The sequence below is a fragment of the Amia ocellicauda genome, chromosome 2 (assembly GCF_036373705.1).
Source record: "Amia ocellicauda isolate fAmiCal2 chromosome 2, fAmiCal2.hap1, whole genome shotgun sequence".
NCBI classification, from domain to species: domain Eukaryota; kingdom Metazoa; phylum Chordata; class Actinopteri; order Amiiformes; family Amiidae; genus Amia; species Amia ocellicauda.
The window spans coordinates 26031839-26058440 of NC_089851.1; the positions used below are offsets into that span (position 1 = coordinate 26031839).

General features: G+C 38.9%; 2 protein-coding genes across 2 annotated transcripts in view; both read right to left on the minus strand.

Annotated features, from left to right (window-relative positions):
* Positions 1-2543: 2543 nt before the first annotated feature.
* On the minus strand, positions 2544-8331 carry pdia4 (protein disulfide isomerase family A, member 4). The gene is made up of 10 exons (XM_066722006.1): positions 7987-8331; positions 6847-7033; positions 6176-6381; positions 5536-5674; positions 5164-5369; positions 4908-5066; positions 4499-4650; positions 3733-3889; positions 3334-3567; positions 2544-3218 (listed from the first exon to the last, which is right to left on the minus strand). The coding sequence occupies exons 1-10, from the start codon at positions 8066-8068 to the stop codon at positions 2806-2808; spliced, it is 1935 nt and encodes a 644-aa protein (XP_066578103.1). The 5' UTR covers positions 8069-8331; the 3' UTR covers positions 2544-2805.
* Positions 8332-9312: 981 nt separating this feature from the next.
* The window catches only part of pkd1l1 (polycystin 1 like 1, transient receptor potential channel interacting), a 40805-nt gene continuing 23515 nt past the window's right edge, over positions 9313-26602 (minus strand). Inside the window, exons 26-53 of the mRNA XM_066689794.1 lie at positions 26137-26237; positions 25661-25856; positions 25177-25260; positions 24818-25025; positions 24567-24673; positions 23931-24153; positions 22960-23133; positions 22320-22439; positions 21979-22051; positions 21733-21836; positions 20944-21136; positions 20319-20457; positions 19710-19794; positions 19301-19486; positions 18834-18952; positions 18219-18329; positions 17636-17759; positions 17348-17431; positions 16919-17097; positions 16224-16458; positions 15713-15817; positions 15177-15317; positions 14698-14832; positions 14184-14414; positions 13445-13606; positions 12018-12185; positions 11524-11657; positions 9313-11209 (exon numbers count right to left, since the gene is read on the minus strand). Of these exons, the coding sequence (XP_066545891.1) occupies positions 10546-11209; positions 11524-11657; positions 12018-12185; positions 13445-13606; positions 14184-14414; positions 14698-14832; positions 15177-15317; positions 15713-15817; positions 16224-16458; positions 16919-17097; positions 17348-17431; positions 17636-17759; positions 18219-18329; positions 18834-18952; positions 19301-19486; positions 19710-19794; positions 20319-20457; positions 20944-21136; positions 21733-21836; positions 21979-22051; positions 22320-22439; positions 22960-23133; positions 23931-24153; positions 24567-24673; positions 24818-25025; positions 25177-25260; positions 25661-25856; positions 26137-26237 (4585 nt within the window). The 3' untranslated portion in view covers positions 9313-10545. The remainder of the gene's footprint in view (positions 11210-11523; positions 11658-12017; positions 12186-13444; positions 13607-14183; positions 14415-14697; positions 14833-15176; positions 15318-15712; positions 15818-16223; positions 16459-16918; positions 17098-17347; positions 17432-17635; positions 17760-18218; positions 18330-18833; positions 18953-19300; positions 19487-19709; positions 19795-20318; positions 20458-20943; positions 21137-21732; positions 21837-21978; positions 22052-22319; positions 22440-22959; positions 23134-23930; positions 24154-24566; positions 24674-24817; positions 25026-25176; positions 25261-25660; positions 25857-26136; positions 26238-26602) is intronic.

The window sequence follows — 26602 nt, forward strand, 5'->3', positions numbered from 1 at the left end:
ACACCTTAGCAAAACGATCGTACATTTCAAATTTATAATCATGCAAAACGAATATTTTTTAATAATTATTCATATTTCTGGTATAGCCCTACAAGTGTGGGCTATATTTAGCAATCATAAAGATCCAGCTTTGGGTCCTTTATTATATATTTGCTTTATTTATTTTCTGCGAAAGCTGGGAGGACACTGATTCCCAGTCCTCTGTCCACCCGTCCCTCACTCCCTCCTGCACAGGGATTATTATTCCTGTCCCACCATGCTCTTCGAGTCCGGGAGTAAAGATTGTAACAGAATTTGATAAATATTTTATATTAAAAACCCAAGATTTGCTCAACAATATGCTTGCAAATTGTGGCTCTGTTTATATAATGTAAACGAAAATGGATGACAAATTAGCCACCATAGATTACTTATTATAATCATTGCTGGTGTATAAATATCAAGCTGTCCGCCCTTTCGTCCGGCTGGTCCGAAAGCAGTGGGGTATCACAATTGATTGCTTCAGTCAGTTACAGAAATCCTCGTTCTTTCTCCCCCCTCTCCCACTGCTGCACTCGACTGGCTTTTACCTCTCAAAATAAGTATTTTTAATCAACTATATATACACAGCTCTGGAAAAAAATTAGATACAATAAGTATATAGATATAAACTGATTAGAGAATTGTGTGCATGAATACAAAATCTACAAAAGTTATTTCACTCTTATTAGTCATCACTTTCTATAATACAATATTACTGCAAGTACCAATTATAATAAATATAAAAAGCTAAAACAGGTTTATAGAAAGGACATTTGAATGATTTTTTGAAAATATAGGTAAGGATATTCTCACCTCAGACCAGTAGTCACCAGTAGCATGTTTCACACCATCCAACACAGATCAAACCTCAATCCACCCTGTTCACACTGCAGCATACTGGACTGCAGCCCCTCACTTTGTCTAGTTTCCGTGTAGATTTATACAGTGAACCCTGGTTCTTGTCAAGACCCCCGCTATAAATGTTTTTCTTTAACTACTTACTGGTATTCATTTACATTCAACTACAACATAGAATGAAGGTTACTAATATCACAACTCATTATGCAATAAACATTTAGTGTATTTCAGTAACCGTGCCACCAGGTCTCTTCAGGTTTTTAAACTACTACGGTTTCTTTCTACAAAACTGTTCAGCTTTGCTTAAACTGTCTGGAATGTATGATGTGGGTAAAGACAATCGAAATGCACCCACCACTTCAAAATGCTTTTTAAAATACTGTATACTAACTAGTACTTAAAAACAAAAAACTCAAACTAGCTCTCTGTGGGTAAGCATTGGTGATTTACCTTCATGGGTTTATTCCAGGAGAGAGAGAAGTGTGAGCAGCTTCCAACTTTCTATTGATGAGAAATTACTAGAATTGTAACTACAGTGAGGGAAAAAAGTATTTGATCCCCTGCTGATATTGTACGTTTGCCCACTGACAAAGAAATGATCAGTCTATAATTTTAATGGTAGGTGTATTTTAACAGTGAGAGACAGAATAACAACAAAACAATCCAGAAAAACATGCAAGAATCAGCAAGATTCCCTTTAAGAGAGTGCTCCTAATCTCACCTCGTTACCTGTATAAAAGACACCTGGGAGCCAGAAATCTTGCTGATTGATAGGGGATCAAATACGTATTTCCCTCATTAACATGCAAATCAATTTATAACTTTTTTGAAATGCATTTTTCTGGATTTTGTTGTTGTTATTCTGTCTCTCACTGTTAAAATACACCTACCATTAAAATTATAGACTGATCATTTCTTTGTCAGTGGACGAAATTACAAAATCAGCAGGGGATCAAATACTTTTTCCCCCTCACTGTAGTACATCATTGGATGAATAAATCCAACACCTCTACTTTAAATATCCAACCATATAATTATGAATACCACCATAATGACTCATATGGTTGGCATTAAAGCTACTTATAGTGTAGATTTAAAGTCAAAATGTTAAACTTGGGTTATACTTGTCAGTTTTTGCTCTACATTACTGCAACACAGGCAGCTGTGATAAAACCAGCTGCATGTATTTAGTCACATTTGAAACCCATAAATGTGAGCATTCAGGCAGAAACACCAAGGATACAAGTATTTGCATACTACAAAATGTAGCCTGTATACAAGGCATTAATGGGAACATTCTCCATTTACACAGTACACTAATCTCTACAGAGGCAGGCAGTACAGATTGGTGGGACAGAAAAGGGGGAAATTGTTCCAAAAGGGAATTCTTCCTATAATTCTAAAGTCACGAGTGATTAATACTCAATTTTCAACATTGCCAAATCACACCAAGTTATTAAAATCACTTCTCCATTCTAATTTGCACCATATACACAGTGTGATCTGATGCATGAGCCAGCTTTGAAGAGAATGAGAAACGATGCTTCCTATTTATAATATTAAGCTTAAGTACTTGACTTCACAAGATTTAAAGCATTCCTCAGTGGAAGGGGAATCTGATTACAATCACCCCTCCCTCCAATAAAAATAAACCAGCAAAAACAGATGTTTTACAATCTTTTATTTAAAAAGATTTAACAAAATATACTCAGATGGTAAACAGTGCAAGCTTTGGAAAAGGGGAATCTCTTGATTGTGATACACTGTACTGCCATTATAACAAAGTTCTTAAAATGGTCATTAACACCCTCCAGAAACAGTTAGGCCTTACCTAGCCAACTGCGAAACCAAAGAAATTCCACATCTACTGCATTAACACTTCTGTTTTTGTAGTTTCTCTTGTTAAAAGTCCTTTGTTAGTTTGAATTACAATTCATCCTTTTGTGATAGTTTTGTGGCATGTTCTTTAACGAATTTGCTAAAGGCCTCCAAGTCTCTGTTTCCACCCTCGAATTTGATGGGTTTCTGCTTGCTGTTGCTGGGAGCAAAGTAAATCGTGGGGAATCCCTCCACTTTGTAGCTGTCGTGAGGAACATCGTTAGCAGTGGCGTCCATCTTGGCAATGACAAGGTTCTTCTCATGCTTGTACCTCTTTCCAAGCTCCAGGTAATCTGGTTCCAGCTTCTTGCAGTGCCCACACCACGGGGCATAGAACTCAATAAGGACATCTTTCTTGGTGTCCAGGACGATTTCCTCGAAGGTTTTGCCGACTACAACCTTGACGGCGCCTTTGTTATTTTTGGGGACAGGCTGAGATTTGATGATGGGCTTTACTTTACCTACGGGAAAGGGACAAGGAGAGAACATTGAAATTTGCCATTTGGTTAATCTATCCATCTGCACCCCTGTACCCGTGCCTTTCTGCAGGCGTAAACTGTGAAGGAGAGCCCTCACCTTTCTTAAAAGCCATGACAAACTCCCTCAGCACGTCCGAGTCGAACTCCTCGGGCTCCATGGCGTACTTCTTGCCTCCATCTGCCAGAATCCCAACATTTACTTCCTCTCCGCTCTCCGACAGCCCCAGCCCCTTCAACTCCTCGGCATAGTCCTCTTCATCGGCAATGGCAAACGTGTACTCTGGGAAATCCTTTGCCACCTCCAAGACTTTATTTCTCCAGAACTGAGTAGCTGGAAGAAATGAGCAGATTTGTTCAAGATTAAACCCATTTTGAATGGAGGGTTCTACAGAACAGGGGGTTCTCTAGAGGTGTTGAAGTGACCTAAGACCACAGCCCAGAAAGAGAAAATATACCACCATAACTCCCACAGCAATGACAGAAAATTCAAACCTACCTACTCTGTAGTCAAAACTGAAGTCCACACCATAGTAGACCACAACCATGGGTCGCTTGGTGTATCGTTTGGCATCATTACTTTGTTTTCGGTGTCCGACCAATGGAAGGGCGTTCTTAGTGAAGAACTCTCTTACTTCAGCTGCAGTGGTGGAATCCTGCAGCAAGACAAGTGGGCTCATTTTAGTCTTAAATGAAGTACTAAAAATCAATTGTTTGGAAAGAATCAGACAAACCATGATTAAATGATTCTTCTTAAAGGGTTCATATGTAAACATTTACTTGTCAGGATCCTCAAATTAATAAATACCTGTATACATTTCCACCCAGATACTGCATGAGACAGTAGGTATATAGAATATTAAAAGCACCCACCCCCCAAAATTACATTAAAATGTTCACTTCCTAAAAGTCTCCCAAGAGGGGCGAGTGTCAACGGATCCAATTAGAATCTGTTCAAATATTCAACATGAGTACATTTTCCTACAAGGTCGTATAATAGAATTAATGCATCTGCTTTACAGGTCAAAGGTTCACTTCCCATGAAGCTTTCAGGAAGAGCTTCAATAGCCTATGAAAAGACCGGTGCATGTTAACATTAATGCAACTAAAATTAACTTTTGATATTTAAAAGTATCAACTTATTCTTGGCATTTGACAAGCAAAGGAATTTAATATAATTGATAGTTTTATTGGATCCATATAAACCTACAACATGGATGTGGTTAATTACACGTTTGATAATCACAGGTTCATTAAGTACTTGCCTTAATTGTTAATGTATGGGACTTCACTTCATATTTAGAATGGTATTTCTCAGGCTGCATCATGATGACCTGACCAGGAGAAGCTTTGAGAAACTTTGAAATCTCGTTACTGAAGGTGTGGTGGAACTTGAAGTCCTCTCTCAGGTTGTTACCTAGGAGTAAGGAGAAACCACACTGGGTCAATTCAGAAATAGTGGAACATATCCCACTAAACTGGCAACTAAACTCCATAAAGGGAAGCAAGGTTATTCGTAGGGAGCTTACATGGATTTCAGTCTCACCCTGACATCAAGTGTAGGTCAAGTTATATGACAAGTGGTCATAATCGGACTTGGTTTTTCCAGCCTTCAACACATCAAGTCAGTCAACCATCAGCCTTGCAATAATGACTCGTGTACGGGACACTTACAAGCTTCTTGATAGATTTCATAGGCAGCATCCTGATCACTGGTGAAGACACCAACAACGACAACATCATCTCCCTCTTTGATGAATTCCTGTACTTGCTTGAGTGTCTGGACCTGCTTTGATGGGGGACCAGCCTGTTCACTCATGTAATCAACAATCCCTGCAGAGAGGAAAATGCATGATTCAGAGAAGTCTCAGCACCACCGATCCCAGGGACAGTAGAAACAAAATTGGATTTAAACTACTCAAGACCTTACCGTATTTCTCCCTCGGTCCGTTGTATTCGAAGCCCTTTCCCTTTCGGAAGATCTTGAGGGTTGGGTACCCAGACACTTCAAACCTGGATGCAATTTCACTTTCCACAGTGGCATCGACCTTGGCTAGAGGGATGGGGGGGGTGCGCTTGCTGAGCTCCTTGGCTGCCTTTTCATACTCTGGAGCAAGACGCTTGCAATGGCCACACCTGGACAGAGAGGGCAACAGAGTGAATCCTGCCTGCTTAAGACCACCAAGACAAGAACAGCACAACACACCTGATGAGGGATGGTTTCAAATGTTATAGTAATTAAAAAGTATCAAGATCTACAGAATTAGTGAAATTAACTCACTAAGCAAGAAGAGGCTCTTACCACGGTGCATAGAACTCCACCAGTATGATGTCGGCTTCATTGACCACGTCATCAAAATTATCCTTGGTCAAGACCATTGTAGCTTCTGGTGGGGGGGCCCAGTCTGGGCTGGCAATTTCCTTCACTTGTGCTACAATGGCTGCAACACAATAGGCCAGGTTACATCCAGGAGCGAGCAAGAAAATAGACCAGTCATTTCAGCAACAAACTTATTAGGAGGGGTATATAGAGACCCTTACAATTGAAAAGCTGCAGTAGTTTATCGACTAAACAGTGCTGTGGGAAGAAATGAGACACCGGTCAGATTCTTCACTCGACCAATTTTTCTTCCCGAGTTTAGCTAGGTCACTACCTAGATGCCTCAATTTGCCATTTTCCTGAATAATCACTCATACAGGTGTTCAATTACAAGCGTCAAATCAGTCAGTCGTTTTATACCCCTCTCAGAATGACTGAATAAAGTATTACAGCACTAAAAGGCTGCTAAATCACTATACTGAATTTATATTGTGTACAGTGCAAGTGTATAAATACTACAAAATGCCAAGTTACACTCCCCAAAAGTGTATACAGTATGCAAGCTGGATCAATAATAAAAAAAGAAAGTATCCTGAATGAGAGCTTGTCCCACATTACAAACCTTGTTCTGTTCGTTCACCATCATAGTCCACTGGCTGTCCCTTCTTCAGGATTTTGATGGTGGGATATCCACTGACCTCAAACCTGGTACCGAGGCCAGTCTCTTTCGCAGCATCAACCTTGGCCACTGGGATCGGTGGGTCATTTTCTTTCAAGGTTTTTGCTATTTTTTCATATTCTGGAGCAAACTGCTTGCAATGACCACACCTGGAGGAAAAACAGATGAATGCATTTATGAATAACCCCTTGATATATGCAAAGGACAAAGCCCAAGTAAGTAAAAATATTTTTTCCAATGCAGGAACCCACGATATAGCCACGAAGACACCCATTGCTGGCACCATACAGCTTTGGTTTGGGTGTTAGAGTGTATAAATGTTCCAGTTAAAATCTGGATGTTTCAAAATCCTTCCATTTTGAAGGTAGCAAAAACTTTTGGAAAAAGTACATTGTAGATGCAGGAGGATTAACAAACTTTCAAGCCAAGAGACAATTATGTTACAGATTAGGAATTCATAATCCATAGCAAAGCTAGGTACAATCTTCACATTTACACATTTCCTTTTGGAGGTGGCAACTTTACTTCATATCTGCTATTTAAAGAGGAAGGAGGGAACAAAAAGCACTTGTGCACAGGATTTCAGAGTTAACTTTCAGGAGGCACGAACTCACCAGGGCGCATAGAACTCCACCAGTACAGTGTCCTTATCTGCGATATAGGAATCAAAATTGGAGTCTTTCAAAACCACCACTCCATTCTCTTCTTTAACCTCTGTATCATCCTCCTCTTCATCTTCATCACCTTCATCCTCCTCCTCCTCCTCCTCCTGCCCACCTTCCTCTACCTCTTCCAAGACATCTAAAAACAAACATTTCAAACAAAAAAGGTAAAAGAACTTGTACGGGAATCGTCAAACAGTCCTGTTTTTGCTTTTGTGTTTAAAGAGAAACCATAACATACACATTACCAGCATAACAAAAATCAGTATTAAAACAGATTAATATAAACAACATGACTGACAGGATTAAAAAAAAGTTGAATACAAAGCTTCAGATGCAGGCCAATGGAGAAGCATGTCTACATTACTTTGTGGAGCAGTCTCTTAATGAGGTTTGTATGCCAAGTAAATAGCAAAACGAGAAGGGCACCTTCATGAAAGCAGGTATAACGAAGTGGAAGTGCACACGTCCGTATCTTAACGAGCAGAAGACTGCAGAAGACGCATGCGTGCGGAGTATTAGCACCTCAAAGCATGCAGCGGCGAAGAAAAACCGCATCACGCCGAGAACGACATAGCTGTATAGGTTTACAACTCACAGATACGTGTGAAAGGTCATTTCGTTTCATTTTACAGTCAAACCTTAAATAACGATTCGCAAATAGTTTCAATTAATTGTTTTTAATCGGGTTACTGCGCATGTTTACAATGTTTATACCGATATAAAAGCGACTGGCACACGTTAAAGAACAGGTTCAATGCACTTTTTCAGCAAAGTAAGGTAAATGGCTGCTAAATGTTTTCCTTTTGTATGGAGGCATGAAAGTACTTTGGTGTGGATGTCGGCTATGCATTTTCAATCACAATTTGCAAAGAAAAAGAGGCGTGCAGGCCACGCAACGTGCATTTCGTGCATCGTCAAGTTTCCCCACGGATAACATTTAAAAAAGGGGGTTTTAACCTGCAGAGATAAATATATATCCACGTGGATATCGGTACGACGGGAATTAACGAGTACGCAAGGTAGCTGCACAAGAAGATTAAAGATGACCGATTCATATCTTAAAGAAAGAAAGAAAGAAATTAAACTCACCGTTTTCCTCACATCTTGCCAATATGGCAAGGTGGGTCAACCCGAGCAAAGCAATCAGTAAAAACACCTTTTTTGCCTTCATTTTACTTTCCGTGTTAATAGCAGTACCTCAAGGGAGGGATACTTCCTCGGATCTGACCCTATGATGATGCACTACCGACGAGAATACCGACAGGCTCTAGGGTGGCTGGGTATAAACCTGACACAAGTTTTTCTTTTACCCGGGATGTGAGATGCTATTGCTGTGTCTCTCTATGCAATTATAAACGCTGCGATATTGTTTAGCTTTATAATAAAAAGGAAACGTGCTCTGTTTGATTTTAGGGTGTCAAACTTGAGATTGACTGAGGTGCCGCTCTCCCATTGGCTGGCAGCTTTTATTTCTGACCAATCGCGCTTTGCCACTCGTTTCAGGAGAACGAGACGTTCGGGAACGTCATTGGCGTTCAGAACAATGTCTGGCGTCTCATTGGCCAGCGGAGGCGCACAGCGAAGACGGGCACTGTGCTCATGCCTGCCAACAGACTAACTTGATTTGAACTTTTGTTGCGTAGTGATACATGTCGCTTGGTGTCCTGAACTCTGTTAAGAACATATGCACTTTTATGACAATAACTTTATAGTGCAAATAAATAAATTAATACATTTTCATACAGATCAGCTATATATTTATAGTCATTTTAAGTCAAAATAGTAAAATATGACTATATTCAACCGAGCTTTTACATTTCACCTCCCAATATGTTAAGTGACTGGAATCTATCACAGAATATTCGGATTTGTGAATTGGTAGAACAGTTTTTAGATCTGCTGTTATCAATTTGAAAACTTAGTCCTGCAATTTCAAATCAGCCAACTATTGTGAGAGATTAGTCTAATAGGTAGATCTGTGTTCAGCAATAACACAAAGAGTATCTCCAAGCCAAGGTCAAAAGACAGGCTAGGTATGTATTCGTTCAATGATAATCAGTTGTACACCAGGTATACATCCTGTATTCTCTGACCCAACTTTGATTCAGTTTTTTTTTTTCCTTTCTGTAGAACTATTCTAATCTTGAGGAAATACAGGCAAAATATTGAATTATTTATTTAAACTCCCTCTTTCAATCTACATAGATGCCTTGAGGTTGTTGTGTGACCATTTGTATGGGATTTCGTGGTAGGTGTGTGTGTCTTAGGTCAGTCTCCTACCTTCTCCCTTTATTAATCTTTATTACATCTCATGAAGTAAGGTCAGAGCTATCATACATTTCATACAAAAAAAAAAACATGTACGCTGTTTGATAGAAATTTTATTCTTTACAGCTATATATAAAAGTACTAATTTGTCTATTTTGGTTTAGAAAATTATTAGAAAATAGATATGTTTTCAACATTTCTGTTTGAAATGCAGTTACCACTTTTCTGTATTTGCCACTGGTCACGGTTCAGTCTTCAGCTACTTTAAAACCAAGACCAAATAAAATACTGTTTAATGACAAATACGATTATATATTCCTTAAAATATCTGGAAATTCATCCAGATAGTACTTCTTTCCTTATACAGTAAAGGCAATCATCCACAGAAAAGCACTCTGGTTACAATGACAGTTAATAATGGACATTTTAATAAGCACTTTCTCCAGTTAATATTAGAAACATAAAAACAGTTTGTGATACATGCACTTCACTCTAAAACAAAAGTGGATGCATTTAAAATGTTATCAAATATACATTTTATTATTAAAAAAAAACATGGTCATAAAAAGTTAATTCATGCATTTTTATAATGAAGCGTGCCTACATGACAATTTGATTAGGTAACATTTCTAGCTTGCTTTTCAAATGAATGTACGGTTAGGTCCATAAATATTTGGACAGTGACACAGTTGTCATCATTTTGGCTCTGTACACCACCACAATGGACTAGAAAGGAAACAATCAAGATGTTTCCTTTCATCTTTAATTTGAGGGTAGTTACATCCAAATTGTGTGAACGGTGTAGGAATTACACCCATCTTTATATGTGGTCCCCCCAATTTTAGCGGCTCAAAAGTATTTGGACAAACTAACATAATCATGAATTAAATTGTGAGTTTCAATACTTGGTTGCAAATCCTTTGCAGTCAATGACTGCCTGAAGTCTGGAACCCATAGACATCACCAGATGCTGGGTTTCTTCCCTGGTGATGCTCTGCCAGGCCTGGACTGCAGCTGTCTTTAGGTCCTGCTTGTTCTTAGGGTGTACAGAGCCAAAATGATGACAATTGTGTCACTGTCCAAATATTTATGGGCCTAACTGTATGTCCCACATATGTGACACTAAAAAACATTTTCAGCTGATACATAATGCAAATAAATATATATTATTGGACAGACAATAACCAGCATACACTCATTGTCAAGATGTTGTAATGGTCCATTACTTAATTTCTATGATGCAAGACAATAAGTCACACATCCTCATTTTGTAGGATGCAAACATTTATGAACATAATTTTTATTCAACAGCAAGGGAAATGGGTAGCATATTGATGTATTGTATCCTCATCTTGACAGAGGATCTACAATCACAGAATGTCACCAGCATTGTCTCACCGCCCCTGGGGAGCCAGGAAAATCTCCCTTTACTTCAGAGTCTGCATTATCCATGGCAATCATTACATAATGTTTGGATTTTTGTTTTTGTTTTTTCATTCCCATCATGTCCCCATTAGGTCCTTTTGGGCCTTTGTCCTTCGTTCTGGACTTTAGTGATGGATTTGCAGGTATTTTTGTTTCACTATAGATTTTGTTGCCAGCTCTCCTGTCTGCCACCTCCGTAGGATTGTCCCATGGCTGGATTATGGTGGTGTGAGAGCGTTTCAGCACCTTGCGGCTCTTGGTGGACAGACTGGCAGAAGTGGAGCTCTGTCGGTTGCTTACCTGACTCCCCAGAGTTTTGCCCTGGGCTACCTGTTTATCTAGACACCTGGTCCCACATAGAATATGGGGCAAATCATCTCCAAGCTTGGCCAGATTGTAGTGGTCAGGGATGATAGGGGAGCTGTGGCAGTCTGATACAGAGGAGCAAGAAGGGTCAGCACTGTCAGCATCAATTGCTTTGACTCCAGCATTTACTTTAGAAAGGTCCTTTTGAAGTTGTGCTGTGGGTTGGAAATGGCCATCCTCTAGACCTGCTATTTGTGGGCTACAATTTAGGTTCATCTGAAAATGCCGTAATGTCTCCAATTCGAGCTTTGAACTAGAGAACAGAAAAGCAAACAAATTGATTCTTAAGGTCCTGAACTCTCATTATTTAGCAATCGCTTGACACAGATTCAGTGCTTGAAAATAGAAAACTTTTCCTGAACCAATAGTAATACAACTGCTCGTAGGCAAATACAAAGGTTTATTGGGTGATTTACCTGTAACCATTTTATATAGGACATTCTAATTAACAGATTTTATGATGTTCTTAGATGTGCTAAATAGCTTCTGTTAACGGATTTAACAGACATTGAGGCCCATTACTGCAATTTTCTGACATTGTTCCCTGAAAGTCATAGAACTTGTTACCTTAAAACATTCTGATCCGGGGATTTTTCCTCAATGGGCAATATCAGATTGTACACATCTGGATTCTTTTTCAACAAGAGCATCTCAATTTTGCTCGCCTTCTTCTTCACACAGTCTTCACTGACAGCGGTGTGCTGGAAATATGGCAGAGAATGCTCAACTGATTCAACAACAACTTTTATTTTGGAATTTCTGCATGTCATTTTTTTTCCAATTTTAAAAAGTATTTTGAAGAGGAATGACTGGGGATAAATGGGAAATTGCAATAAAAAGGTGTTGCTGTAACACAAGCAGTTATTAAATAGGGAGCACTAAATTTAATAAAACCTTTACACTGTCAAAAGCATCCTTCACAAAATCATTCACATGTGAAATATTACCACTGAAATATTAACACTAATGGCATAATAAAAATGCTATGAAGCAAGTCAGCCGGCTTTGAGGAGTTAATGAAGAGCAAAGAGCTTTCCTGTGACTTAAAAAGGCATCATTACCTCTGAGTCCAGGCTGCAGTCATAATCTGACTGTGAAGTCAGGAGGCTTTCCTGCTCGTGGTAGTTCTGCTCTTTATTTGGGAGAGTGTGGTGCAGGCTATTAGAGAAGGCATTGAGCCTGAACAGAAGTTCATCCACCAGGTTCTCAAATTCATCCAAGTAGAAGTACTGCAAATCAAACAATGTGCTATTAGTCTCCCTAATGAAGGAAATCTTTTTGGAGACTTTTGGTGTACAAATCTGCATTTTTTCCCCCTCATCTACAGTACACATTCAAGTCAATTCCTGTTTCCTTGCCAAAAGCTGATACACAACATCTTACAGTCTACAGACATGGAATACTCCCCCAGAAAGAACACATGCTGAAAGTATTCTTCTGTTTTAGTTCTGGATGCATGCAAATTGTTAACTAACTTGTTGAGATCTACACCTGCCATGTCTCATGCTGATATTTAATTTATTTTTGTCATTTGGAAAAGTAAGCATGAAAGAATTCCAACATGGAAATGGATCCACATTTCTAGTCATCCAAAATATATGGTATATTGTGATACATTCACAATAAAAGCATATATATACATATTCTTTTCCCTTTGTTGGTACAGATATATATCCGTAGATGGTTATAAAACAGACTAAATGCAGTGTTTTTATGAGTTTACATTAATCAGCTTTTTGTCTCATTGTTCCATTTCTTTCCTATTGGCAAGTCTGTGAAAAGGAAACAATACATGTCATCTCTTATGGTGCGTGCTCTAGATGTGAACTTTAGTCTAATGTGGTGCCAACTATAGCGCCTGAACAAGCATTTGTACATTATATTTACTCAGTAGCTCAGGAGGCGTAAGGAGGGGCAATATAAAAAGCTGAATGTGTGCACAGTTAGACAACAGATCACAGCCATGCTTGACATGTTAGCCTTTACAATATGGGTTGAAGAACCACTTAAATACATTTCAAGCTTTGCCTCCTGCTTTGAAACTGAAGTTAAGCAGCTTTTTATCTATGGTTTCAGTTTCTTTCATTATGGTACTAATACTGTATATATATATATTGATGATTCACTCAAGGGGAAGCACCTGACAGTCAACACCTCCCTGATTGGTCTGGCTCCTACAAATAAGCAGGAAGTCGACATCCTTTGTTCGTTGGAGAGGCAGGAGGAGGGCCAGGGAGAGAAACCGTGAAACAGGGAGTTTGATTGTGTTTATGGACTCGGACTTGATTAAGGATTATGACTCGAATTGTCTCGAGCCCCAGCCTGCTTATATATACACAACGACAGGAGTGCTGGGAAGAGATCTGCATATTTCACATGCGAATCCCATGTGTGGTGGCCACATATTTTGTACCCTGGGGTTTCCATTTTTTTGGTCCTCTACCTGTATATACTGTACATACATACACATATATTTAATTTAACTTACACTTCTCTGTATAGAGTTATCTATCCATCTATGTCTCTTCCTGCCAATGAAAACAAGAGCTCTATCTCGAATGTAGGCCATTACGTCGGAGAAAGTCACCAAGTATTTCCTCTTTGAAGACTTCTTAGCAGCTCTTGCGAGTGAAGTGAGGATTCCAATTATCTTTCCAAAAAGGAAAAACAAGTTAAGAGCACACTCATTGTATTCTGCTTCAATGAGCCTTTGAAGGAGAGTTTTGTGATCAGTAAAGTTTGCATTTGAGTATTAACATTTAGGCTGTTAACATAAAACATATGCTATGGGTTATGGGAATTATAACAGAGTGAAAGAGTGATTGCTGACATATATCCATTTGAAACCACATGCAATCAAAACTTTATTGTTATATTAGTCTACAAGAACATACGGAAACGTCCCTTAAAAATCTACAGCTTAATTAATTTCCTTTTAGACAGGTTTTAAAGTCATGTCTTCAGGGCATTAGTCTTATCTGTCTTTGTTCAAAACCTAAGATTGTGGTTTCTTAATCTAATCATTTGCTCAGTTCTATTTGAACATGGTTTTAAGACCTTGTTAAAATAAATGGTTCATAACCTACACTCAAAATTAACAGAACTATAACATCCTTGACACAAATATCAATTGCATATTTAGTTAAATAACTGACAGCTCTGTTGCAGTGAAGACCCCCTAGGAATTCAGATGAAAAACGTGGATACTTGAGTTGTGATAGTCTTACCAATGCAGTCCAGGTTATGGTCATGATGACGAAAAGAGTCCCATAATAGACAGAAATGGAAGCATGATGGATACGATTCAGTGAAGACAGTGTCTGCAGCTTGCTGGCTCCCATACAGTGAGTGAAGACAGTCTGGAAGGATCTCACTATGGTGCTGAACGATCGTGATGTGGACAGGAACACAAGGTTTCCCAGGCAGGCATAAGCAGTCATGAATATAATACCTGCAACCTTGAACAAGTGATGGACTTATGAAAATGATGAGTTTGCATTCATACCAGTCCAAGACTACTGTGTAACAATACCCAAGCTCAAACACAGCTGATACTTGTTGGTGGCTTTTTGTATGACCGAGGCTTTCATGCTTCTAACATTTGGAAATTCAAACTGTGATTTTGTCATTTGAGATTGGTGAGTGGATTCAAGTGTAGGTTTCACCAGAGCCTGTTAACTGCATTTACAATTTGATATCTGAGTAACACAAATGTCCAAATTTAATTAGGGAGTTTCTTACCACTGGCCACATGATAGTTGATAGTGAGAGGCGCAGTCCTGTCACTGAGGGGGCCATCACTTTATTCATCCTTAGGACGAAAATGCATTTCACAAGAAGAAGGAATACAATCACGCCATGTAGACAACGGGTCAGCTGAGAAAACAAACAAGAGAACCTGTGATGTAGAAACTGCAATACTATAAGATTAAAGCTCATAAGGTGGATCAATGCATGGGGCCAAAACATAAATGCAGCTTGCAAAACAATACCAATGAACACAACTGTTAATTAAGCAGTTTTCAAATAATTTTGACTTAAAAAGATAAGCAATACACTGTAACCTGAAGTCCAAAGAATAGACTACTGGGACCTTCTGGAGATTACACTGAATCTAGAGATTGTTCTTATCCTCTCTGCTATTGGTTTTCTTACAAACAGTCTTTTACCGCCGAATTGTGATGTTACTGGTCAATAAGTCTGAGGGCTTATTTCCCAACCTGTTCCCATGATGAAAGGAAACTGAGATCCACAAAAGCCTTGAAGTTGTCCCTCTGAAGGCGGTCAATAACTTCCACAGTCAGAATGAATCCATACAAATAATAAATGTAGTAAAGGAGACTGATGACAATGATGCTGACCTGGGAGGGAGACAAGGGTGGGGTGTTGTATTTTTGCATCATAAGAAATGGAAAAGTGATGTAGTCTAAGCTAGTGTTTCTCAAACCGGGGTGTAGTAACAGACTGCAAAGGATGCCAAACTAAGTAACATACTGTTTGGAAAAAGCTGAAATATAACTTTTTATCTTTTCTAAACCCCCTTTTTCAGATCTAGTATTTTTTTTCTGAAGAAAGATGTGGAAATGGTTGAGCAGGAGTGCCACAGCTTTAAAAATGACAATACCTTTCCTTCTGAAACTCTTAGTATTTGTACGGCTGTCCAGTGAGGAGGACATTAATTTCATAATCATCACTTAGGATTTACAGACACATCCAGTAGTTGTGTGCAATTTAGACGAGTCAAAGCATTGCTCACCTCCAGCCAGTTGCATGGATCCTGCCAATACATTAGCAGCCCCTTCTGTGTCATTGCATACACTTGAAAGTAATTCTGAACTAGAATAAATGCCAGGAAGAGCAGCTGTTGAACAGAAGGCAGAAACAGAAGATACAGATGACTGAGAAATCATTCATTTTCTACACAATGCAATTCTCAGATCTAAATAAAACAACAAAAGACTGTTAGTGCTTATATACAAAAACAACAAGGCATTTTATCAATATCATACAAATGTTTAAAAAAATACATGGCATCAAAGTTATTTTCTTCTAAATGCTGGAAACTCGTGTTTTCTTTTTATTCACCTCTTTTTAAATGATCTATACACATCAGTTTTTATGTTTTTATTTTGCCACAGCTTTTCAATGTTTTCTCTTTGCCGTTCTGTATAGTTAAAATTCCAGAAAAACTCTGACCCTGCTGAGAGAGTAATACTGGCTTTTACACCCCTTCAAGACACTTGACTGAATACCACCGAGACCCTCACCTCAAAGCCCATGATACAGTAGTCAAGGACACACAAGATGTGGTAGACTCTGACTGACTCGATGGACACAGAGGGCAGAAGGCCCCCAGTGATGGGCATCTCGGCCAGCAGGGAGACACTGGTGAAGAGGTTGCTGGGTGGGTTGTACAGGGTGAACTCTACCATGACTGCCCTGGTGTCTCTGTCCAGCCAGCCACTGGCCTTCAACTCCTGCAGCTTGACCGAAGCAGAAGACCTGCAGGAATCACACAGACAGCGTTTGATGACATCTCTTGCCAGCAGTGCTTGAGTTGATCGTTTAATACTACACCAGTTATGACAACACTTGAAATATCACACACACAGAAAAGCTACAATTTACTTTAGTAGATGGAGGGCCACAAATGTGCCATGTTTGTAGGCCTCCTTAAATCCCCTCTGCTAACAACTGGGAAATATGCCTGATTGGTTAAATTAAGCAAATATATAGTTTGAGTAGTTGAGAGCTGAAGTGGAATAACAACTTGAAGACACTGCGGCCCTCACACACCAAGTTTGCCATTACTCCACTGCATCACAGGAATTGAGTGGGATATAACAAGATGATCAGTTTATCAATCTAATTTCACATTGATGGTTACATGACTTCAGCATCAGTCTTCAGTTTGGGGTCATTAGCTTCTCCTTCCTGTGCTGAGATTGGAATATTAACTCACCTCGCTCTGCCCAAATTGACACGCGTTCCTTGGCCGGTGTAGCACGCAATCCGCCCACAGTGCTGAGGCCCGTCTCCGAGGGCCAGACTGGCCGTCCCTTCAGATTGGCCTGGGCCTCGGTCAACTGGACTATAGGTAGGTAAACAATCTGGCACTAGGTCTGCAAACAAGCTGTGGATCTGTAGTAAAAGATGAAGCTGGGGTTAGCAGTCCTATCAAATCTGCCACTGCCCAGTCCTTACCTCTTGATTTTAAATGGTGATCGGCCCATCAGGCTTTATCAAGTCCTTGTAATGAAAATGCCTTAGCTAGTTATGAGCTGATTAGCATATTTGGATTTAGTGTTACTTCAGTTTAGTTCAGCCCTTTACCTACCACAAACACATCCAGAGAAACTCAAATCTTCCTAGTGGATGAGAAAGTGCTCACCTTGCACACTGTTCTGTTTGTGACATGTATCTTTTTAAGAGTGGGCTCTCCAATCAGGATGCATGTTCCATGTACAGCCCCTGCCTGCCAGCACATATGTAAGAAATAAAAACAATATAATAAATAAACCCCAACAAACCAGAGACTGTAATGGTTGTGTTGGCAAATTACTACATTCAGATGGTTAACTGCATCAGGTTTGGTACTATACTTTTGTAATTACAGTGACAGTCTGTAACAGTCGGGATACAGCTCTAAATGAAGGCTGCATACATTTTGAGTGATTACCTTGCTCTCAGCTGAAGCACGATTGTACCATGTATCCCAGTACAAACCATCCAGCAAAGTGGTTAAACTCCAGTTCCACCAGTCCTCATAGGTTTTAACCCCTGAAAATGGGTTATTTGGGCTCCTTTTGGTTACAAAACAGAATAAACATCAGTCTTGCTTGTAATCACAATTGTACAGTCAAGAGAGAGTGAGAGTATGCTTCATTTTAATATTTATTAGATATATTTCTAACATTAATATTTATTCTTATGTTTTGTGACTTGATCCCTTAATTCTTTAGAACTTTACACCAGGTCCAATTTAAAGTCAGGAGAATTGTGATATGGTAGCTTGTTGGTTGAGTATTCTCTATATATTGGTCCAGTTGTTGCACAATGTTGCCTTTTATGCAAGGAGTGAACAGTCATTGTACCTCAGATGTAAATAATTGGATCAAATATATATTTGGAAGAAGTAATATATAATGATATTTTCGGGAAGTAGCAAAATAACCAAAAACTTGCAGAAATATTGTACAATAAAAATGTTTTCTACCATTCTAATCTCTTCGTGACAACTTGGTGTAAATGCATCATCTTACCGGGTGAATTCCTTTCTGACAGCCTGATTCAGGTGATAATGATTGCTTGAGAATTTCCCGTAAGTCACGAACAAGAGCAGGAACAACATGGTGATATAAAGCACAAGCTCTCTGCCAAGAAAGTAAGTGATAATTTTAAGTGTAGGATTTTAGTTATCAGTACCGTTCAATACAGTTAAAAAAAGCTGTTCCTTTTTAGGGGAATCCACATGAGAAATGAATAACCTCTATTACTCTGATGTATGATTAGGACCATTTTGTTCCAAAAGGAAATAATGACATGTGAAGGATATATTTACGTTCTCAAAGTCCTCCTGGCTTAAACAGCAAAGGTCATAGACTCAGCTCAAAAACATTTCCTTGAAGTCAGACAGACAGCTACATCAAAGGCATTACCTTGCATCGAATACAAGGTGAAATGTTCAAAGTAAATATAATGGACGTAAAATGTAAAGGTTAAAAAACATGAGAATGTAAACAAATAAAATGGCATATACACACAAAGTACAGAGACTCGTGGCAACAGATGGGAATGTGCCACTCATGGCAATGTGCGAGACCTACGACATGTTCACATGCTGGAACTGCCAAAACAGATCAATCACCTAAATGTACCTGAGGGTCTTTTGTTTCAGAGTCTCCTTCCTCACCCTGTCTCTAACCTGCCGCAGTTGTGCAGAAGTGGGCGGTCGAGCCAGGCGCAGGTAACGAGCTCTCTGACGGGCAGCTAAAATCTATGGCCAAGAAAATGCATCAGTTTACTCACAGTGACATACAGTGATATTCTTGTAATTGAATTGAGGATGACTGGAGGGTTCAGGGGAGCAAGGCCACTCCCCTTAAAAAAAGGCACAGCAACACTGGAAGCAACTCTTCTGCTTTCAAGCATTGTGCTTTCCATTTTCATGTGTAAGCTCAGCAAATATCCCAACTCACTTTTGCAGAAATACTTAGCATTTGTGAAGATAGCAATGTGCTGTGTTTCTTCCAGCTACTGTAGAGTGTTTAAAATCTCCATCTACATTTTCAGCCTGACCTAAAGTAAAGAACAAGAGACCACTCAAATCCGAGGGAAACATTACCCTGTCGAAATGCGTGTGTCCGTCTTGTGGGTGATGGAATGGGCTGTGTAAGTAGTTTGTGGTGAGCGAGACACCTTTGGAGTTCAAGTGCTTCACTTCAAACGCAGGCCCTGTTTCCGTGGTGCCTTTATAGAAATCACAGCTCCCTTTAAACAGCATTGAGACCACAGCTGCTGCAATGAAGATCTAGAGCAAAGACCAAAGAAAATCTCAACACAATCCTGAACAGCATCTTAAAACAGAGCCACAATGTAAATACATCTGTTAGATGTACATTAGATTTGACCTCATGCTGCAGGTGATTATGGAGGATTTTTAATGAGTATGTGTTGTTTCTGGGATTGTCTGTAAAAGATGACTGGCTTTGTTCCTCAAATGTGTTTAAAATGTAATGAAGGTCTGAACTTACCATGAAAGGCTGCACTACAAAAATGCAGAAAAACAGGGAGAAAAAGAAAGATTGTATCCACAGCAGACTCTTTGTATTACTAAACCTGGGGAATGGAACAAGAACAGAAGCATTATCAACAAGCCCAATGAAGCATAATCTAACAGTTCCTATACTGTCTGCTGTGCATAATACTGTGCAATTTGTATGACTAAAGATCTGTATTAAGGAAATACACATTTTTTAATAAAGAGATTGAAAAATAGCCAAAATGAACAGAAGAAAGTTTATAACTCAAGACAAAGACATGGACTACCCATGTTATTTAGAGTAGTGTAGTCCAATACTAGTGCTAATCTATGTCTGTGACACCAACTATTCATGTGATATTATCTATATATTAAATTATAGTAACTTAAATTATAAAAAGACCCATGTATTGGAATGCAACACCTTCAGTTGGTTTCACAGACCTTTATTAGCATTAGTCTAGCATTACTTTAACTACAATTACATTGGGTAATCCAAGAGACGAGTGCTAATCTGTGTCAGTGAAACTAGCCCTTTATGTATCGGTTTAGGAAAAGGAAAAGTGTTAAAAATAGCAATTAGGGAGTATGAGGTACATACTTTACTCCCAGGATTGCACTGAGTACAATGCAGGTGACAGACAGTGACAAACAGAGTGTCCACGCAACATAGCGACACCAGGAAGGCAGCACAACTTTACTGCCTCCAGAAGCTTGCTTTTCAAATACACAACCTTGCTCTGAAAAAAAGAAAAAAATTGTTATGCTAGGCCATAAAAGACATTTCTACCTTGAAGGCTAAAAGCTATTCTTGTGTGTGACAGACTGAGAAAAAGGTGTTTCCTTCCCATATCTCCTCATGCACCCTTTTCTTTATTCTACCAAACATGGTCACAAAAATAATGTTAATCTGGAGTGCCAGTGACCTGGCTGTCAGTCAGAAATCTCAGTTTGCTATTCAAGCCACTACAGTGAAACAGATTAGAATGGCCTGATTGTTAGTTTTCAGACTACAAACCTAAGTCAGGTCATAAGGGTACATTTCTGGGCTTTACTTCAAAGAAAAATATTGAAGAGAAAAATGTAAGTGTTACAAACTGTACATCTCAACAATACAGCCTACATTGAAAAAAAAAAAAAAAAGCAAGCAATGGAATATCCAAGCCGTTCTTGTTTCTTGATTTCCTGCGGTCGATTTAAGACATTTGTAAGAGGGCAGTTAGTACCTGAGGAGAAGCTGGATTGGAGATCACTGTGGCTGTGCTTGAAGTCTTTGGCTTGGAGTTTGCCGTCTTGCAAGCTGCAATCCTCAAAGCCACTGGAGCTGAAATCAGAGCCGCACTGCCCTGGGTTCTTATTGTTCGGACCTCCATACAGCACTGAAACAAGGCTGGGAGAGTGCCCTTCCACCAGGCCCCTCTGGGACAACAGCAACAACAATACAAGGTAATAGTTTTTCATTAGATTTTCACCTGATAGTCTCAATTACAATGTTTGTACAGTTAAAACCAGTCTTTACACTGAGATGTTTAATCAGTTGCTTCCAGTATTGTTATCTATCTTCTATCAGTCTTAGCAAACACTATTATTCATTCACATTTAGAGGAACAAAGCCCTTCTAAAAATTGAAATTTTCTTATAGTGAATTTGGCTATGTAGGAACTGACAGTATATAGGCAATACTATAAATATGACATTGTATATAAAAACAACTGAGGTTCAGGAACATCATTTTTCCCAGTAAGTGTTAATAGCTATTAAAATTGGGTTTGTCCATAAAAGATGTTCATGATTAAAGGTGCTTTAATCCCCTTAAAGAAGACTAATGACCTCTGAGCTAAGACATGGAAGGACACATTCTGGATCAGCCTTGCAGCCTTAACCAATGCAAAAGCTATTGTAGCCAAGGATATTCTCCACACAAAGCAGAAAAAGCTAAATGAAAACTTGTGAGCCTTGGTCTACAAATGTAACATTACAACACAGTTAAACAAGAGGTACTACTTGTTGTTTACCTCATACTTTTTCCTCCAAGCTTCCTGTGCCCACTGCTGGAGGTTGTGCCAAGACAGGTAGGACTCAAAGACACTGTTTTCTGCCAGTAGGGCATCCCTGTGAGCTAAAATGAACACAGACATTTATCAGATGTGTCTTTATATATTTCACCTTGCACCTCAGCATCTGATTTCAGAGAACATCAAAGATTGTTGCCTCTCTTTTCAGAACACACTGTACGAGAAGTATAGTGATCCTGTGCCTACCCTCCACAGAGTAGACATCTGACACTCTTCTAGTCTGGGTTTGTGCTGCGGTGGCATCTTGATCAGTGGGTACCTTCCATTCAAAAGAACAACATGTTGTTTAGGTCTTCATATGTCAGTGAAAAGAGCAGGGAGTACATTTATGCAACAAGACTGCATTTAATCCCACCTATTTCACTACAGAAAGAACACATATCACTCATATGGGTAGATCACTTTCTTTTCATTTTGGAAGCTCCTATTTTAAGTGTTCCATTTATTTTTTACCATTCTTTTAAACAAGACTGACTATTTAAATAATTAAATAAGTATCTTAACCCACTGCCTGTGAGGAAACTGACCTGACTGAAGCGGAAGAGCAGGGAAAGCAGAGCCCCCACTGGAAGCACAGCCAGAGTGCTGAGGAATCCATTTGCCAGGGAGACAGCCGAGACATCAATGAGACCAAATTCAGCTGTGTACTGTAGTTACAAATTAAAAACAAAGAGAACATTAAAAACAAACTGTCTAACAAATGCTCTGTAACTACTTGTGCTATTCTGACTATTCTCTACCTTATCCATAACCAATAACTTACAATTTAACCTTTGATGCTCAACATCAGATCTTGTTTCACTGTTTGTCAAGGATCACAATATACCGGTTTACACTCTCACAGCACATTAATGCATTACTTATATTTCTGTGGATCTTGCATTTGCTATAAATATGCATGACAGCATGAGATCACCTCCACCACCCAAAACATTAAACTATAAAGGCCCCAGAGATACTATATAAAAATGACCTGTAAATTTAAAAGTACTGCCCTTCATAGTATTGTTGTAAATCTATACAATAACCAAGCACTGGAGATTAAATGAGAGTCTACATACAAAGAATAACTCATGCAGGAAGATCAGATAGCAGCTTGATTAATTGAAGCAGTGTTTCATAATCTATCTGAAAAGCAAGAGTATGGGGCCGTGGGCCACCACTGACCTGGTCATCCCTGAAGTGAATGAGCAGCGTGTTGAGGAGCATGTAGCCCGACAGCAGGAGGAGGCACAGCGTGAGGCGCTGGGTGTGTGTGAAGCGGCTGTGAGAGGGGCGGCTGTACACAGAGGCCCACGAGTGAAAATCCTCCAGATACTCGGTCAGCTTGATGTACAGCAACTGATATATATGCAGACAAAAGAAGAATGTGAACGAGGGTTATCTTTGATGCGACTCCATAGCAGGCCGCTTAATTTTTCAATTTCATAATGCATTGCGTACAGGCACATCGGTAACAGATCTGTAAGAATTTAAACATTTATTTATTTATTTTTAACTTTCATCAGGCACAATTAAGTAAATATTTATATTGTTTACATATGTATCTATATTTACATATGTTATAGCTAGAAAGTGTAACTTGTCTAGTTTTGGCACACACATTTTGTTTTGCAACACTTAAGAGTAAGATTACATGGAATTGTAATGGATTCCTTCATCAAAAATACATAGGCTATGTGATGTTGGTAACCCCAATCCTGTGACTATGCGTGGAAAACCCCCAGTGTATTAAGAAAGGTTTGTTAAAGCAAAAATAAGAAAAAAAGATTAACCTGTTATACAGGTCCATCTACAACAACCTCATTGTTAACAGAGTGAAGATATTAAATATAAAGAACAAAGAGACATCTGTGCATGGTTTTGTTGTCAGTATATAAAAAGGGATATAGAAACTAACCAGAATAACCTGTTTGCACTATATTTATCAATGAACAAACATAATGATTTGATTATTTCTATATCATTAATAATTACATCACTCATCTTAAAGGGCAAAACAAAAACAAGAGTAACTTTGACCAACATAACTACAATGTGAGATCTCTCTTTTAAATAGGTCACGCACATTAAAAAAAGGAGATTATCTTTCATTTGTTACATTTTATTTGACTGTATTGCAGAAGGAGACTTGTAACACACACCTTTTTAAATCCAGGGCCTTGAGTGAGAGATGTCAGCTCCCTCTCCACCTTCCCATCACCCTCATCCACAGCCAGCCAGCACTCAGCCGGGAAGAACCAGCTGGTGCCAGTGCCCAGGTCCTTGACAATCACATGGCTGACATACCAGCTGGGCGAGTGGCCGGCATTGTTGTGCCAAAGGTGGACCTTCCATATAGGACCCAGGCTGTCAAAAGAGCTGAGAAACAATATTCATAATGTCAGTAAGGCTGTACAATGTAATTCAGCCATTAAAAAAAACAAATAAAAAAAATATATGTTACTAATATGGTGTAAATAACAGCAATAGACATAATTGAATGGTAAATTATATATGCTACTGGAGTCTCACAATTGATATTTTGCTATGAATGGTTATAGTAAGCAATGTTGTCATAGAACAGCCCTGGAATGGAACACTTTGCAGGTTTTGTGTCCCACAGTGTCTTATGAATGTGTGTGAATTATATGTCCTTTATCTACTAAAACAGTATTTTGTCATTATACTAAATGCCATCAAGAGTGCAAACACTAAGAAAAAACTAAAAACAATGATAAAAACTTTAATGTGAGAGAAGTTGTGAAGCAGAACAATAGGGAGATAACACATACCTCAAGATGAACGTGTGTCTCGAGTTTCTCTCAAACAGCACTTTCTCAGAGCAGTTCAATTCTCTCGTTTCTGAAACCCCTTCCTCACCATACAAGACAATGTGAACCTGCAAAATGCACAGAGCAATTCGCTAACCTTCACTGCACAGTTCCTTAGCAAGCTGCCTCATTACTGGTTGTGCATTGTATGAAAAACTACTTTGTAGAAAAATCCAAAACACATCTCAACAGTGCCATTCCCATACGCATACCTTGGCCGTCATGATGGATCTGGACCGGAAGCCTGTGTCGATCGTGACTGTGTACATCTGCTGGTCAGATGGGCTGTTGTCCTGCAGGAGGACTAAGCTACCCTTCTTCTCATTGGCCATGTCCGCTCGCTTGCAGACAACAGCCAGAAGACTGCAGGCTCCCAGGGAGATAAGGATCACACTGCACAGGACGAGGTTGTCAAAGGCACTGCAACATAACGAGAGTCATAATCCTAAAACACTGACTGCCATGACATCCTGTCCTTCTATACCGATTTCACTATCCTGAGAATCTAACAAAACATTTGAGAACATTATCAGGGTGCAAAAATGCAGACCGACATGGCGAGTTTACTTACCTAATAAACTGAGACACATCCGTACAGTTGTATTCGCTTCTTATTTCCTGGTAAGCAACTGTAAATGTTCTCAGATGGTTGCAACTAAAAAAAAAAAACAAAAAAAAAAAAACAGCACAGTGAAGTTATTTTTATTTTTTCTCTCTTTTTAGCAATTGTTATAGTTAAAGTTCCCACAGAAAAGATTAGGTAAACAGTTTTACATTTTCTTTTTGACAATCCTTTCTCTAGAACCAAGTGCTCTAATACAAGATGCCCAAGTTTGGCTAATGATTGTGTATTGAGTTCTTGGGAATTAATTAGGGAGACAGGACAATTGCAAAATTTCAGTGGCACACACAGATAAATACAGTAATCAAAGCCTGCCTCCCCAGTATGCATTGCTTCGCACCCTTCCCTACTCCTAAATAACCACTTAGTTTTCAGAAACTGTTAATGTTTTGTCATTTACTCTCATCCTGTCAGGTAAACTTGAGAGATCTACCTGCAGTTCACTTTACTAGAAGACAAGCCCTGAAGGGGAACACAGCCATCGGACTTCCAGTCTTTAATGCCATCCCAGTACAGACACCGCGTCCCCTCAATCCTCAAGGTGTAGTTCACAGCATGTGTGATGTACTTATTGCTAGGCGCTCTGTTGTAATTGGCATTGAGGAGAGCCAAGTAATAATTTCCTGGATCTATGAAAACAAATGAATGAGACAAAATGCTTATAACAATTAAAATAATACAAAAACATAATAATCAAATTGTCTTTTAACTGCCTTTAACTGAAGGTCTGAAACATGGCATATAACACTAATAAAAATCAATGAATCAATCAGTGGGGATCTTTCACAGATTTTGTCCCCCACTGTAAATGTTGCTTTCTATTTTAGTTCATATATATTTCTACACAGATAAGAACCTACAGAAGCTCTACACGATTTAAAAAATGTTTAACTTCAATGAATAACCAACCTTTCAATGAAGAAGAAGACATGAAAATGTGAACTGTATTTCCCTCCCAGCGATGAATCTTCTTCACATTGTATGAGCTGGGAGTTGGTTTCTCAAACATTCTTTACAAAGGGCAAAAAAATTAAAATATCTTAACAAATATTCATGTTATTGACTCACAGTTTCCATTTACAATGTAATTTCTGAACAAATGTCAATCATGTGATAGCATCCTGGGTATAACAAGTTAAAGGCACAAAAAACAGCACCCAAAAATGATTTACAAATCCTTTAGATATTGTACATCTGTATTAAACAGTAGATTGTTTATAGATTTTAAAAATAGACAATATAAATCAACTTGCAAATTACTGCAATGAAAATATTATCATAGTAGCAGTGTTTAAATTCCTTATTATAATGTGTATATATATTTGTTTAATAATGCCAAACTTTATAACATACAACATTCATTATTTCACCTTAA